General features: G+C 41.4%; 1 protein-coding gene across 27 annotated transcripts in view; it reads right to left on the bottom strand.

Moving 5' to 3' along the window:
- tcf7l2 (transcription factor 7 like 2) overlaps positions 1 to 15,740 on the bottom strand; it is a 100,098-nt gene that overhangs the window by 51,002 nt on the left and 33,356 nt on the right. For 16 of the 27 annotated variants that reach the window (XM_061705308.1, XM_061705309.1, XM_061705315.1 and 13 more), the window contains exons 4-5: positions 13,716 to 13,817; positions 4,055 to 4,114 (exon numbers count right to left, since the gene is read on the bottom strand). In XM_061705308.1, coding sequence (XP_061561292.1) covers positions 4,055 to 4,114; positions 13,716 to 13,817 — 162 coding nt within the window. The remainder of the gene's footprint in view (positions 1 to 4,054; positions 4,115 to 13,715; positions 13,818 to 15,740) is intronic. The other 11 variants (XM_061705316.1, XM_061705318.1, XM_061705322.1 and 8 more) reach the window with 1 other exon arrangement.

Raw genomic sequence — 15,740 nt, 5'->3', positions numbered from 1 at the left:
ACAATGCTAGGATGTCTTTATTGGCTATAAACTGGCGGCGTGACTGGGGGAGAGGCGTCCGCAACTTAAAAGGTTGAGGAAAGTTTGCTTTAAAATCATATATTGGGCTTGGCCTTAAACCTAACCGTTAATGCAGTGTCATAGAAAAAGTACTCTTTGGCACCGGCAGGACGTGTTTTCGACACACCGCAAAAATTTTAAACCAGGAAAACTGACATGGTGAAAAACAGTTTCAAGCTATAGAGTGGACCCCGCTATTCACGGGCGATAGGGACGAGGCTGGACCGCGAATAGCGAAAATCTGCGGATAATTGACGCCCATATCGATTGCAATGAGAATTTTTTTTCTTTTTTTTTTAACCCCTAGAAATTCTTGACCAAGCAGGGATAAACCGCCAATAAGCATTTTTCGGGATGGTTCCCCTAAAAAAAAAAAACAGAACAAAAAAAGGGGGGCGGGGAAATGAATATATTGAAAAAAAAACAAGTGGTTCCAGTGGTTTCTAGATGGCAATTAATAGAACTGTGTTGTGAAAACGGCGCTTTGACGACTTGAACAAGGCATGCAATGCAATCACAACCCTGAAGAACCCTGACCCCGACGTCGCTGCGAATGCTCAGCATTGATTCGGACAATTGACGCGTTCCTAGACATTAAGCGACATTTTCTTTTCTCTCTGAGTGCCTAACACAAGCATTGTTACCAAGCCCCAGGTCTCGCTTCTTCTTCGCCGCATTTCACAATGATTCTCGTCTACTTTTTGTTCGTGCATGCTCCATATTTGTTTGTGTATGGTTACGGCTATGGTTCACATTCGGAGAGAACAACCCATATAGTCAACTCTCAGGAAAATTCTGGATATTTTGTCAGGAACCTCTCCGGACTGCGGACTATTTCCGACTTGCGTTTAACGGTGGAAGGGATGGCAACTGCCCAGAACAAAATGCGTCCAAAACGGGCCATTTGGAATCTCTGAGTATTAGCGTTTGGAATTTGAAGGATGTTGTTAATTTATCGATTCTGAGAGGAGCTAGCTTTCGATTTCTCCCATCTAGTACGTGTCACAACAGATACCATAGAAGAACATAAAGTAAAAGACTGAGACAGGCAGGAAGAAGATGTCAGACCTGACGGCAGCCCAGGTGGCGGTGATATTTTTTCATTTAATTTTCAAAACAAATTTTGGGGATTATTTTCAAATTATGGGCTATTTTGAATGTAATATTTCTGTATTGTCTTCTAATTTTTTCCTAATATTTGTGATTTTTTTCATCGTGCATTTTGTCTAATATTTGAGTATTCATTTCTCATATGGTATTTTTTTGTAAAATATTGTGTATTCTTTTTCCCTGAGATTTGTATTTTTGTCCAAAAATCTTTGGGATAGTTTTGTATTCACAGTATTCTATTTTTTCTAATTATTTCTAAAAAGTGTGTGTGTGTGTGTATATATATATATAGATGTGTGTGTGTATAATTTTGTGTTTTTTGGATTATTGTCTTTTTTGTCCAATACATTAAAATTGTATGTCTGTTCTTTTCATACTTTCAATTTTTGCACTGATTTACAGTGATTTTTTTTCCCCACATCATATTTTTTAAAATATTTTTTGCATCTAATATTTTTTTATTTTCTCATTTTTGTCTAACGTTTTGTATTTTTTCCTGATATTGGTGTTTTTTTAACATCATCTGTATTTTTTATCAATTATTTTCAGATTTCTTTTCTGATATTTTAGTATTTTTCTGTGTGTGTTTTTGTCTATGTTTGTTTATCTGTGATATAATTTTAATAATTACATTTTTTTTTTTATCTGCCATACAATTTGGGTATTTTTTTCAAATAATTCCTTTTTAAATATTCTGGTATTTTGTTATAACTATTTGAACATTTTAGATGTCTTTTTGGAGCCTTTGGACCCTTCCTCCATCGCCCGTTGTATTTCTTCCCTGCGGTCCCCCCCTCCTCTTCCCTGTGCCCCCACCCTCCCCAGTGCTAATTGGTAAATCTGTTGAACCATGCCAGAGCCAACAATGAGACACCTGGAGTTCTGTCAAAACAAGTTTCCCTGTGTGTTATACAGTAGCACAGCGAGCCGCCGGGTCTGTTGTCACTCAGCGGCCCGGCCGGCTGCGGGAGTGATCCAAAGTTTGGACTACGGCGGGGGGTCCGTAAAAAATGAGTCTACTGTAGTTTTCAGAAACAGATTGGATTATCGATGCCACTTCTAAACTTTGACCCTAAATGTTCACGTAAAAGCCACACGTAAACCGCAATGAACGCATTTTCCCGACGCCTACTTAACGTCGCGGCAGAGGTGAAATGAGTTCAAGTTGTTGTAGGCCGTGACACGTGACGCCTGCGACCCGACCTCCGTCTGACAAGCTGTCATCTGAAACTCCAGTCACGCCTTTCCACGCCGGGACGTGAAAAAGTGTGTTTGTGACACCGGTGCACACACGCAAGACAGGCAGACGGGCACACCCAAACGCGATCCTGCCAGACCTCGTCAAACAAGTTCAAGCAAAGACACATCGCATGAGAGCGAGGGGGCGAAGGTGACATGCGGAAAAAGGAACATTTCCTTTTGTGTCTTCTCGTCTCATTGGCACAATGAAGTGCAGTTTGTGTCTTTAAGGCCTCATGTTATTTACTGTCGAGAGAGCGCGCATAGTAAACAAGCCCGTGATGAGCGTAACGATCCAAAAAGGAAGTACTGAGTCACCCCGCGGGGCGCAAAATAAATCCCTTTTTGGGTTTTACCTCCTGGATTACAAAATCTGAATTGATGTATTCCCACTTTGAGACAAACAAGAATAGGGGATCCTTAACACGCTTGTCTTACATGACCTCATTCGCTGTTTCTGGTCGTCAACTTGAATGGAACCGTTTACTGCCACAGACGTATATATTCGTCAAATACAATTTTCAGATACGGAGTGGGTCTCGCCCAGCGTGCCTGTGAATATCAAGTTTGTAAATTCCTGTAATGACTAACAGATCCCTGTAGGTGGCGGTGTTGCATTGCTTAGGATTTTACCTGCGCAGCTTTTCAGTTGTTTCAGACTCTCGGCTTGTCACGTCAATTATGGGGGACAGAAATGAATCGAACAAGTTCAGACACCACAATCGAACTGTGTATTTATGATATAAACAGAGTATGTGTCGCGGTAGGTAGTAGAAACTGCGTATGTCGCGATCGTAAGAAATAATGCAGTTCATGGAGTGAATGGCAGACGGCATGTAAAAAAGCCACTGATGTTCAACTCGAGCCATGCGGTGAGTCTGCATCTCACGGTGTGTTTTTTTAGTTGTATATCTGTAAATAAATTATCATTTTGCCATCAAAAGCCCTGTGTAAGCTTCTGATACGCGGCACATACATAATACACACTATGTATCCTTCTAAGTGTAATTTAGCATCTTGGTGATGAAGTGCAGCCTCCTCGGAGAAAATAAAATCCATGTGGCCCTTCCGGGGGCTCGCATGCAATTTTTTTAGACTCTGGGCATAACAAGTAGCTTCGAGGCTCCACTCCTAATAGTCATGGTAATGAAAACTGTACGGCTCATTTTCATGAGACAAAACAGGCCAAAGTGTGATCCTTGGGGTATTTTGACAAAAGTATGTCACAGGCATGTTAAGACAAAAGCAAACGGTTTTAAATTGGGGGGGGGGGGAAAGCATCATATTATAATTAATTATATCAACAAGATCACCCAGGAAATTTAGGTACGAGACAAAAAGTGTGAGAGAAGGAGGGGCAAACACACAGAAACAGAAAAAATCTTATATGGCTTAGTTTGGTTAAAGATCAGAAATGCTCAAAAAGCCCAACAAACAGCATGTCAACAATAAAGCAGAAGCTGAAGCAGAAACAAAGTGTGATCATCATCATCACCATGATCCCAAGGTATCATTCATGATTTGATTTTTTTTTTTTTTTTTTTTTTTTTTTAAATCAGCAATTAGCAGGTGTTAATTTATGTGGTGTGGAATCAAACCAAAAAATTTCGGCATGATATTTTTCGGGAATTCAAAGGTCTCTCACCAAATGAAATTGGTGAAGGCTCAGATCTGACTGTCCAGGGAATTCCCAGCAGAAGGGCCCCTGAAAGGCAAAGATGGACGTTCCCAAGTCACACAATTATATGAGCTCTTCACACACGCACACGCACACACACACACACGCACACACACGCCAGGATTTATGCAAAAGCAACATGTTCTCCCTGGAAAATCCCGCATCCCTTCCGTTTCTGACTTATTCAAACGATGAGCTCGTCTCTGCGGGCTCGGCCTCCTCCCGGGCGTGTGTCGGAGTCGGTTGTTAGGGTTTTTACAGCGAGAAACCAGCAGAAGTGCTACGCTCGTTACTGGTTACGTACGTCGTTGTCCGTATCAGCTGGCTGCTTGTTCAAACAATATTACATTCTTTAGTACATTCGGAACATTTTGGTAGCTTTCCGAGAAGGAGGAGGCTGAGATTCACTGCCACCGCCGGAATTTGGTGGGGGAAAAAATACTCCACATGAAAAAAATTACCCTAAAAAAAAAAATAAAATTAAAAAAAAAAAATATATATATATATATATATAAAAGCATACATTCATAGAAGGCTATTCAAGGTAAAATAAGACGACCCTACTGTAACTCACCCAAAGGTTGCGCAGGTTAAAATAAAACTACTGTAATGTAAATCCTCCAAAATGTTTTGAAATGACACGAGTTTGTCCAAATAATCTATCAACCGGTCTGGATCCCGAGAGAAAGCCGTGCAGATCCACATATCCTGACTTTTCTTTGCCTTCATTTGCTAGCCGTCGGTATGTACCAATTGCACAACCCCGGTCCACTTCGGACTCCTCGGGACATTCACAAAAGAACAGCACAAGAGATCTTTGTGAGTGTTCACCGTGCAGCTGTTCCTGCGAGTTATCTTAGCCGACCCTCGGGGGTTAAGTGCAAGTGCAAATAGAGGCTGGTGATCTCATCACGGAGAAAGAAACTTGTCGAATTGCTTTCGGGCACCCGACTTGGTCAGTAAACTAAAGGTCACGTTGCTTTTTCTCGGCAAAGTTCTCTGCCCTTTTCTCTCTTTAAGAAATCAATATACTGTATGTCTATTTATGTTGTATGGATACACAAATCCAGGGAATCCTCATCTTTGCATCGAGAGCAGACGATGATATTTTCTGGCCCTAATTTATCAGAGGGGAGCTAAAGCGCCGCCGCAGTCAAGTGGAGACTGTCGGGGTACAAAACCACTGAGGCACCAAATATGCGATTATTTCGACACACCATTTTGGGGGGATTAATGGCCGCTTTATTTTAATCGCCGCAACGTTTGAAGGATTTACGCTTCCATTATTTGAACCTGCGGAACTTTTGGGGTTTCCTGGTAATCTTATTTTCAACTGCACAAATTTTGAAGGATTTGCTGTTGTTTTATTTCACCCTACACCACTTTTAGTGCCATTTTAATAGTCTTGTTTGAACCTACACAACTCCGGGGGTTTATTAATGGAGACTATTAATAGTAGTCTCTTTATAACCTTTACAACTTTGGAGGGATTCACAGTACTCTTGTTTACTGTGCAGCATTTCTGTTCATTACGGTGGTCCTGTAAACATGCCCACAGGAAATACACAAACCAATCATTGCGCCGCAAACCCTCCTATGGCCAATCAAACGCTTCATTCACAGCAGCTTTGTGAGAGGAGCGAATGGGTGTGAACATTTGGAAGGGAATTATGTTGGAAATGATGTTTTGGAAGAATCAAGGATTCATTCTGAAGATGTTTTCCGGAAGTGGACCTTTTTAAAGCTGGGGTCCTCAATTGGAAGTGTTCCATTCAAATCTATGTCATTGTTGTCTTGCTGACACAGTCAACACTGAGTGGATTGTCTGCGGAAACAAGAGGCCGCCCGGACGGCAGCCTCGGGCCCGACAGGGCGTCTGATGACGTGAGCCCTTGCGCAAAAGTCTACGGAGGACGGCGTGGAATGGATTGCGTGTACGGGGTCTAGGTGAAGTCCTAAGCTCGGTGCGTGGGTGGTGTCCGCCGACCGCGGGGTCATTCATTAACAAGCAGAGCAGGGCAGGCCTCCCAGAGTCCTGAGCAATTGTCCCGACCACTCCAGGTGCGCGGCCCATTCAGACCACAGGAAGGCCCCTTTATCCCCGTTTGTCCTGACTTGAGAAATAAGCGGAACAGGAAGGTGAAATTGATCCGTTGACCGTCTATTACACCGCTATCAAACTGGTGGCCCGGGGGCCAGATCCGGCCCGCCACATCATCTTATGTGGCCCGCGAAAGCAAATCAAACTTGCTCATTGTGTTCTCGTGTAATACCTTTGAGATATTTGCAAGCATTTTTTTTCCCGTTACCAATCCCCCTTTGAAAAGAAATGGAATGGTTGAAAACATGTTTTTATAAGCTTCTGATTTCAAAACTGGTTATTCATCAATGTGTTCCGTATACTGTATGTAATTACAGTATATGAGGTAATCTTTCATTTATATGGGTTCACAGTCGTAGCAGCCCTCCGAGGGAAGTCATAACTACGATGTGGCCCGTGAGAAAAATGAGTTGCAGAGCACTGGTCTATTCGGTCGCTGACCTCGTGGAGCACTCACATGTCCATCCAGTTAAATGTTAAATATACTCACATAACAGTGAAAGTTGCTAAAATGGCAGGAGGTCACGGTAGCCATAAAAATGGTCAGATTCCATCACTTCCTCCGCACTAATTATCATATGCTTGGGGCGGAGAGGGGGTGGCGGGTTGAGTGCCCTCCCCCCTTTTCCTCTGGGACCTTTTTCTTCGCTACCTTAAAGACACAATGACGCACTCACCGAGGCACAGTCGGGAACTGGTTAACACTCCAGCCGTCCCCTGCTGCCAGCGAAAGCCGGCAAAACAATGGAGACATTGTTTGGTTCTAGACGATGCTGTGAGTGAGTGTGTACGTGTATGTGTGTGCGTTCCATGTGTGCACATGTCCATGCTTCTGCCCCAGTTCAGAGAGAGGCGAATTAAGCAACAAGAGCAAATCAGAATGTGCGTCGCTTCTACGCACGCCCACTTACCCGTGATCAACAAACGACGTCATGTCGTTAGTACTGTGAAAAATCACCCTCCCCCCACTGCCACTCAGTCCTTTATTGTCATATCTTTGGTCGAGTTGATTGTTGATTAATCTGGAAGCAATAGAGGGAAAAATGGAGGGCACTACTTCGCTGAAACGGGCATTTAGAAACCAAACTAGCGTTTTGGCGCACTCTGTAAACAAACACAGTGCAGCTCAGCCTCCAGCTAGAGGATAACATGGCTCGCAAACATGCTTTCATGTCAATCTTGTTTGAAAAGACATCACATGAGTATGAATATCAGTTTGTTATGGAGAAAATAAATAAATAAAACATAGCGCTAAGGCAACTTCCAGTGGCATATAAACAGCCACAGTAACAATAAACGGCAGAGTTTTTCATAGCATAATAGCTAATTCATAATGTCCAAACTGTTGCACTGGTCCGCACGGTTCAGTTCCTAAAAAGAAGACAAGCTACTTCTGTTGCACTTTCCTAAACAGAAGACAAACTGTTGGATGTTGGTATACTGAACTAGAAAAGACAAACTACAGATTTTGAACTTTCCTATGAGAAGAAACTATTGATATTGCACTTTCCTCAAAAAAAAATAAATAAATAAAAAAAAAAAAAATTAATTGAGCCAATTATATTACATTCGAGACTTATCAAGTTCCTGCTATCATTTTTTTTTGGTCATTTCAGTCCACCCAAAATAAGCAGGTTTGTTTTGCATGTTGTTCCGTCATCATACCGAACCAATTAAAACCAAGGTACGTACAAAACTGACTTTTACACTCCCAATCCAACGCTATGGCGACGCTTCTAAGCAGCATTACAACAGCGACCACCAGAAGAATCAACAAAGACTCTTGGAAAATATGAAATGAAAAAGTATCAATACAGCTGAGAGAGATGACAAAGCAACAGGTGTTTTGCTGTTTCCCTCAGGAGGAGCTACGATTTTCTTGGAATTTCTCGACAACCAACAGCAACCCCCCCAAAAAAAGCATCAATAGATGGATAAATATTGTATAACTTTGAGCCAATGGTGTAAAAGTTCAGCGGCGGCAGGCTTGGAGCCTTGCCCGCGGGGTTGGTCAGGCACCTCAAAAAGGTCCCGCCTGGCCCCTTTAAGCGCATGGTAAACAGGGGCAGGCGGCGAGCCCCTCAGCCCACCGGCCGGCGTGAGGTCACTTCCTCTTTTCTCCACTGATGCACACTCCACGAAGGCTGTGTCCACACACACACACACACACACACGCAGCCATTTATTTATTTATTTATTTTTAAAGCAGCCATTTTCAAGTCCTTGTTGTCCACATGTACGTGAAAGCAATCAGTAGCATGCCAAAGCGATAAGTGGCGATAAAAAAAACCTCTTTGTGAGGAGCTTGAAGAAAGTCATTTGCGGAAAATTAAACATGCATGAAGTCAAGTAAGTCCATCATATCACAAATTTTAATTACACATAACTTGGCTACATTTTGAATTTATTTTTTAATTTGTCAAATGGGCAACTAACAACCGAAAGAAGTTGATACATATTTGTAATTTCATCTTTTAAGTTGGTTTAACAGAAAAAAATGTCTGTAATAATAGGTAGTGATGCACCCAAATGAAAATTCTTGGCCAAAACCGAAAAGAGGAAAGCAAGGCCGAAAAAATTAAACTGAAACACAGAAAGAAATCATTATGCCAGTTATTAGTAAAATTGCATTCATGGCTATGACTGCGTACTAACCTCACAAAAAACAAGGCATTGCAACTGCACGAATTAATATTGTTTCAAAGAATAGATCAACTACAAAATTAAAGTATTCATTTTGCACTGACGTCCAACAACGCACAGATAGGGTTGTGCCATAAGAGAAAAAAATCAGATCACAAAACCTTTCCTTAAATGTTCACTGTTTGTTATAACCTTTTGATTCAAATATTTATTTTTGCCAAAAGCTCTTAAAAACAAAAGTTTAATATTTTGCCACATTAAAATTAATCAAATACATCACTTAGGGTCAAAATTTCCCCACTCTATGACAAACGTTTGCATTGCTGTTTGTTAACTAAACCATTACACCTAAAACAAAAGTCATCGCATCAGTATTGAGAATCTTCACCCTGGTTCCATTTGCCAATGTTTTTGTTTTTGACCTAAAATGTAAATATCATTTTTTTACAACAACGTACAAGTTGTTCAATCTTTTAACCTGTGCACAAACCTCAATAGGTTTTATTTACGATCCGCTCGATCTTCGCCTCGATGGCTCCCCGGTCATTTCGCAGTTTGTCGCCGACACTCGAGCCGGCGCTTATCTCGCCGGCCAATCGGCGACGTCTTATCGCGGCCGGAGCAGCCCTGCTACAAGCGCTCCGGGCGGCGCTAGGTCAAGGTGTTTGAGTATTTCCTATAATTTGCAAACAAAAAGAGAAACTAGAGTTTATGACACTTATTGATAAGGGGATCACGTACTGGAAGGAGGCGGCTGGCTTGTGGTCAAAAGATTGATTGAGTGACACCGGCGGGGGTCCGCGCGGGGTTACGCTATCCACGGGAATCTTTTTTTTTTTATCCCCGCTCTCTCTCTCTCTCTCTCTCTCTCTCGCTCTTTTCCAGATGGAACGCAGTCAGTATGATGCAAACCAGGGAAACATTCAATCGCACCTCCTTCGCAGTCGAGAGGTGGACGGCGGAGCAGGAGGAAAGAAGGAGCGCCAACAATACAAGCTGCGTTTCACGTTCAATTTCATCACGCGCGCTAACAGCAACTTGTGTGTGTGCGTGCGTGTGTGTGTGTGTGTGTGTGTGTGTATATATATGCACGCGCATGCGAAGTTGCAATGCCTCGGGAGCTTTGCGGCCTGTGTGCTGAAGGGGAAAAAGGGGGGGGGGCAGTGAAGCTACTAGGTTATTTATCATCAAGTTGAAGAGTTTTTCTTGACCAAACAAAGACACCTTCAGAACTGGACTGGCTCAACTTCATTAGTGGAGCTAAAGAAAGATACAGTAGCATACTACTCTGAAATTAATGTTAAATTGATATAATGTGTTTTAAATGCGAATGCGTGTTGTAATTAAATTATTGATGGTTAAGAACTGTCCACAGCAAACTGTCAACTCGTAGCATTTTGAAGCAAATATTACTGTAGCATAATTAGATATTCGCAGGGGGCGGGGGCTGAGCCCCACCGACCGTGAATAGCAAAAATCTGTGCAGTGCTGGGCAGACCAACCTAATAACGATAATATCGAAACAGACTTTGGTATTGGTATCGATCGATAATGTCATGAGATCAATGCTTGAATTTGTGTTTTTGTCCCGTACATTTACCCCATATAAATGAATTTCAAACAAATGTATTAATATAGTACAGCTCAGATTTGGCTTTTGTGTTAACTGTGAAAGTGAGACTGTATACTTGCCATATCTGCACTATAGCGAGTGAACAAAAAAAATTTCTTTGATAATAAAGTATTTTCTATTTCTATTCTATAAACGTTGCCCGTAAGCTTTTCCCAAATCCTTTCCCGGTTTTTAACTAACTAACAAAAACAAAAATTCATTCAGATTTAGCAATGTCATGATGAAACAAATTTGATTATGAAAAAGCATCAGTATCTCGATCAGCGATACTGCCCGGTATTTACTTGGTATCGGATCAATACCGGATCTTGCGGTATCACACACACCCACTAGTGAACAGCAGGGTTCACCAAAAAAGTGATCATAATTGCCTATAATAGTAAAAAAAAAAGAAAAACAACTATGATCACAAAACGCTTGGGAGGATGCTCATAGCTTTTCAAACACTTAAATACTGTACACAATATTTAAAAATGAAAAATAAATTTGTTGTAAAAAGAAAAAAAAGGGTGAATAGGTAGTTTTTTTTCCTCAAATAACGGGGGATGGGGTCCCCAAAAAATAAACAGATAAATAAATTTGTGAATAGATGAATATTCGCAAATATGTGGGGGTCCACTGTATTGTTTACCATATACCAACATGCAAGATCTTAATCTTCTGGGTCTTCTTGTTGAGATTGGATTCAAATTTATTTTAAAACCTCAATTCTACTCTGCGCCACCGTAATATGGTATTACTATGGTTGTTTGTTTGTGTGAATATTGCTGCTTTGACAATTTAATTTCCCCTCACAGGATAAATAAAGTATAAATTTATCTATCAACTGTCATTAAAACGGAGTGCAGTACTTGGCTACAACCAGCAGATGCGCTGTTGACTCACTCTCAAATATTTTGTGAAAAAGAAGAAGAACGTGACCACAGCTGTTTGGAAAGCTGAGCTTCTTGTACATCCATGCCGATTTTTGCTTTGGCAACTGCGGTAGTGTCATGATCCAATTCAATACGGCATTAAAAACATAATTCGGGACATTCAGGAGAGATTGTCCAATTTATAAAAGAATGATTCGTCGATAATGGTTAATTTTCCCCACTGCTGATCACAGAAAAGTCATCCAATCTCATGTGTTTTGTTTTGCACTTTGTGTGAATGTTACAGTGCATACTGGTTTATAGACCTAAACGATAATCACAGACACAATTATGTCAGATGCTCCTTTGTTATTGTACAAAAGTTGCACCTGCAAGCAATAAAACTTTGTTCCCAAACTCCATGTAAAAGGAATCATAAAAAGCGGGCATGGAGGTTGGACGCGAGGCCCACGGGTATTTACAGCCGGATGAGTCATTTTCAAGGAAACTAAAAAGCTCGAGTATTTACCTGCCTACGACTGGTTTAAGGACTCATTTTCAGCGACTCCTAAAATAACAGCGCGGGAAAAAGGGGCCTCGCTGAACCCGCGCGTTTAAAAATAACACCAGCATCCAGCGGAAGATAAGGAACGACCCGAGTCGGTTTTGTTTTGTTCGGAATAACGCTCGTCGTCGCTGACGTCCTTTGTCTGGCAGAAAAACTTTTGACAGCGTTTCTGTTTCAACTGAACAGCCTTGTCGACTCTCGCTATTTCAAGAAGGTTCACAACACAAAAGGAGGCTCGGGCTTTGCCAAAGATGGCATTCATCCCGCCACGTAAAACCAAATGTACTGATCAAATGTCAACTGTGACTCAGCGGGACAGCCCGTCCAGGCGATATGCAAGCTGAATAATCATAACGGCCAATTAAATGATGAGTCAGTAACTTATTTCAGTGCCTCTATCGCAGGCGTGTCCAAAGCAAGGCTCTACATAACCCGGCCCACTGAGTATTTACTTTACCAACAATCGATTTAGCTGTTTTTTTATACTAAAATTGCTCAATTAAAATATATTCAGTCATTTTTGTGTTTTTAAGAAGGAAAACCGCACTCTATAATATTACATATTATAAAAAAATAGTCATAACAATTAAATAGAATGTAAAGAAATGTACAGTTAGTGCATCAGGATTAATTCATTGCGATTGTGAGGCTTCTAATGTGTGCCTGCCTTGGCCACCTGGGGGCAGTATAATACAGACAGACATAGAAACAGGAGACGGTCACAACTCCTCAGTTAGCTGCAGTAGTAAAAGTCATTTTTCACAGAGGATAAAAAAATATTTGCCTGTGAGGTAGGTTGCAAATAACGATTATTTTATAAATTGATGAATCTGTCGATTATTTCTTTCAATTAATTGATGAAATGGATTTTTTTAAAGTTAAAATTTCCAGCCTTTATTCAAAAACAGGACATTATCCTATCTCAGGACCTCTCTCGAAAAACTCAATTTTGGGTCACTTGTTTCTCAAAGCACTACTGTAACTGGTTAATTGTATTATTGTAAATATTTAAATATGAATGAAACCAATTCTAAATAGACATTTACAGTCATTTTATATTGTATTTTATGTAAATAATTGATTGTAACAAAATGAGAATGATTAGTATTCTATTATTAAAATTAACATATTTTACATACCCATTTTAACTTGTCTCTCAATGGCAGGTCACTTCCATTTCAAAAATGTGCATGTGGCCCTTGAGCACATTGGGTTTGCGCGAATGACTGTGGAAAACAACTTCACAAATTTTCCATCTCAAACACAGAAACTTAAGGTCACTAATTTGGCTGAAGCCCCACTGTCATTGATTTTCCCACTTCGCTGACCCCGGCGACCGCGCACACAAAACCACATCCTCACGCTCAACCTTTCCCACCGACCTCTGGAAAACTTTCCGCCTTTGAGCGCAAACTAACAGCGAGATTCAAGTACGACTGCCTGCCTCCTTAGATATCGACATGCCCGGGGTGGATGGATGCTCGGTCCAGCCAACTCTCGCTTTCTTGACGTCAACTGCCAGAGTTCTGTCCTCCATCTCCGCGGGGTAGGATAATCAATGCTGGAGGATCGCCCACACGCGCCTCCAAGCCGGCGTGATATCAGGACAGCAGCGTTACCTCATTCCCGAGCAAGGCATCGAAATGTTCCGCGTTTGCACATGCCACACTCCCAGACCGTTAGTGCCTTTCTGATCGCGTCAAACATGCAAGCAAACATGCATTTCTTCACTCCATTCGTGAGGGGTTGGCAGAGGGGGACGGACGGACGGACGACATTTCGTTTTTGCAGATTGAAGAGCTGGGAGGGGGGGAGCAGTTGCTACTTACAACGATGTGTGCCGGTGACGGGGACCTGGCATCTTTAAGTGCTTGTCTACTTTGAAGACCTCCTGGTTGAACATCTAGCAGGGGCCATTTCATCTGTAGGTACTGAATGGCAGGAAGGAAACAGAAAGGAAAGAAGGGAACAAAACATGTTAACAATGCAGAAAGCAAAAAAGAACAACTTGAAGTCAGACGACAAAAATGGGACATTTCTGTAGATGGTGTGGAAACTCAAAAACATGATTGGTGGATGGATGGCACGCTTGGTTTCACACTGGACGTTACGGTTACAAAGAGTGAAAAACTGGTGGTAAATTTCTACGAGAAGTTACATTCCAGAACAATCAAAAGAGTCCACCTGCGATCGATTGTCAATGTCCTGAGAATGAGATGACCAGGATGATTGAGAATATTCACAGGCAGAGGAAGTAAAGATAGGGAATTTTGAAATTTGGGATTATGGGAATTAACTGGGAATTGAGAGTGATTTCATGAAAAAGTATGATGTTCAAGCATAAATATTGAGTAAACATTTTGTCATAAGCAGAGCTCCATGAGGGAAGACGAGTTGGAGCATTTGTAAATAAAGGTAGCACTTTTCACAATTAAGAAAATAATGATTAATAGATTCATTCCATTTTATCTGTGTTATATGTAGGTATTTTAAGGCACTTAAAGCTGGACAAGGAAAGGTGGAGGTTACATGAGCGGTACACATATTGTGGCTTGGCGATGAACTAATGTCATAAATGCGACTGTTGAGAGACTTTTATTGGAAGCCATAAAGAGGTCCAAGCGTGGCGTCTCACCAGGCTAGACCTCCTGACGGCTCCCATAAATGATTGACTTGGCCGATATCAGACGTTTCTCCGCAAGCCTTTCGCTCTCGCTCGCTGCGTCTCCGCGTTTGCACACAAAGAGATAAGCAGAAACAAGGGTCATGTGAAACATCTGTCAAAATGTGATGACACACCGGATGGACAAGCACGCTATACCGTTTCCCGGAAGGCTAACCCCGGAAAGATTCCCTTTCCTAGGAAATAACTTTCCTCCGTCGCAATTTGATATAATCTGAGATAGTCAAACTACTGCAACCACACAATTACTTCTTCAAGTTGGCAATTGGCAGCATGGTGACGACCTGAGGACAAACAGCAGTTCAAACGGTTCTTATCAATGTCACAGCCACCTAGTTTGAGAATGGGGACATTTGGACTTAAGTACCTTTCTGGGGCTCTAAATATAGTACACAACAACACAAGCAAAGTTATTAAGAGTTTCATGTTTGAATGCTTCGCCCACAAGCAAATTCGAAACCTCAAATTCAATAGTGTCTCGCGTCTGTCAACAGTTGTATGCGTTGTTAAAATATGGTGACGATTGGACAAAATGGCCTGTATTCCAGAAAAAGTGATGTTTGTCGCAATGTGAGGATTCTGCCCGACACCAGCGATATGTAGTTTAAATACGGTGGCAATTGGAAAGAACAGATTTGAAAGGACCCCTGAAAATTGTTTTAAAAAAACATTTTAAATGCAAAAGTCTGCATCACGATACGGATTTAAAGTTCAATTTTGAGGGACCACTGCTAATGGCCAAAAAGTCCCTAAGATGGTCGCGTCAAACCATTTTTTCAAGACATGAGTACCAAATTTCCTGTTGCTAAGTCAAACTATCTTCAAGGGTCAAATTTTCCAAAATTCTGAAAGGTGCCTCGGAGACAATTTTGGAGGGGTTGTACCCGCAACCACTGTTGAGTGCAAATTTTTACCGGGATGAATACAACTAAAAAAACTTGGAGTTTTTAAGCCTGAGAAAGTACTGAAATTAGCGATTTATTCAGCCTAAGAATAACAAGACAGATTTATTTTAATGACTTGGACTGAAATATTAAAATGGGTGTTAGCGTGTGCTAGAGTTGGACCTTCTTCCTACTTTTCACACACTGGCTTTTTTTGTCCCAAGTAATAATATATTACCATCATCTGACATCCACATGAAGTTTGCTTGAGGTCAAGATGGTATCAG

Source organism: Phycodurus eques, chromosome 19, assembly GCF_024500275.1.
Source record: "Phycodurus eques isolate BA_2022a chromosome 19, UOR_Pequ_1.1, whole genome shotgun sequence".
NCBI lineage: Eukaryota > Metazoa > Chordata > Actinopteri > Syngnathiformes > Syngnathidae > Phycodurus > Phycodurus eques.
Note: the sequence above shows the minus strand (reverse complement) of the source record. Positions and strands in the feature narration are given on the sequence as shown.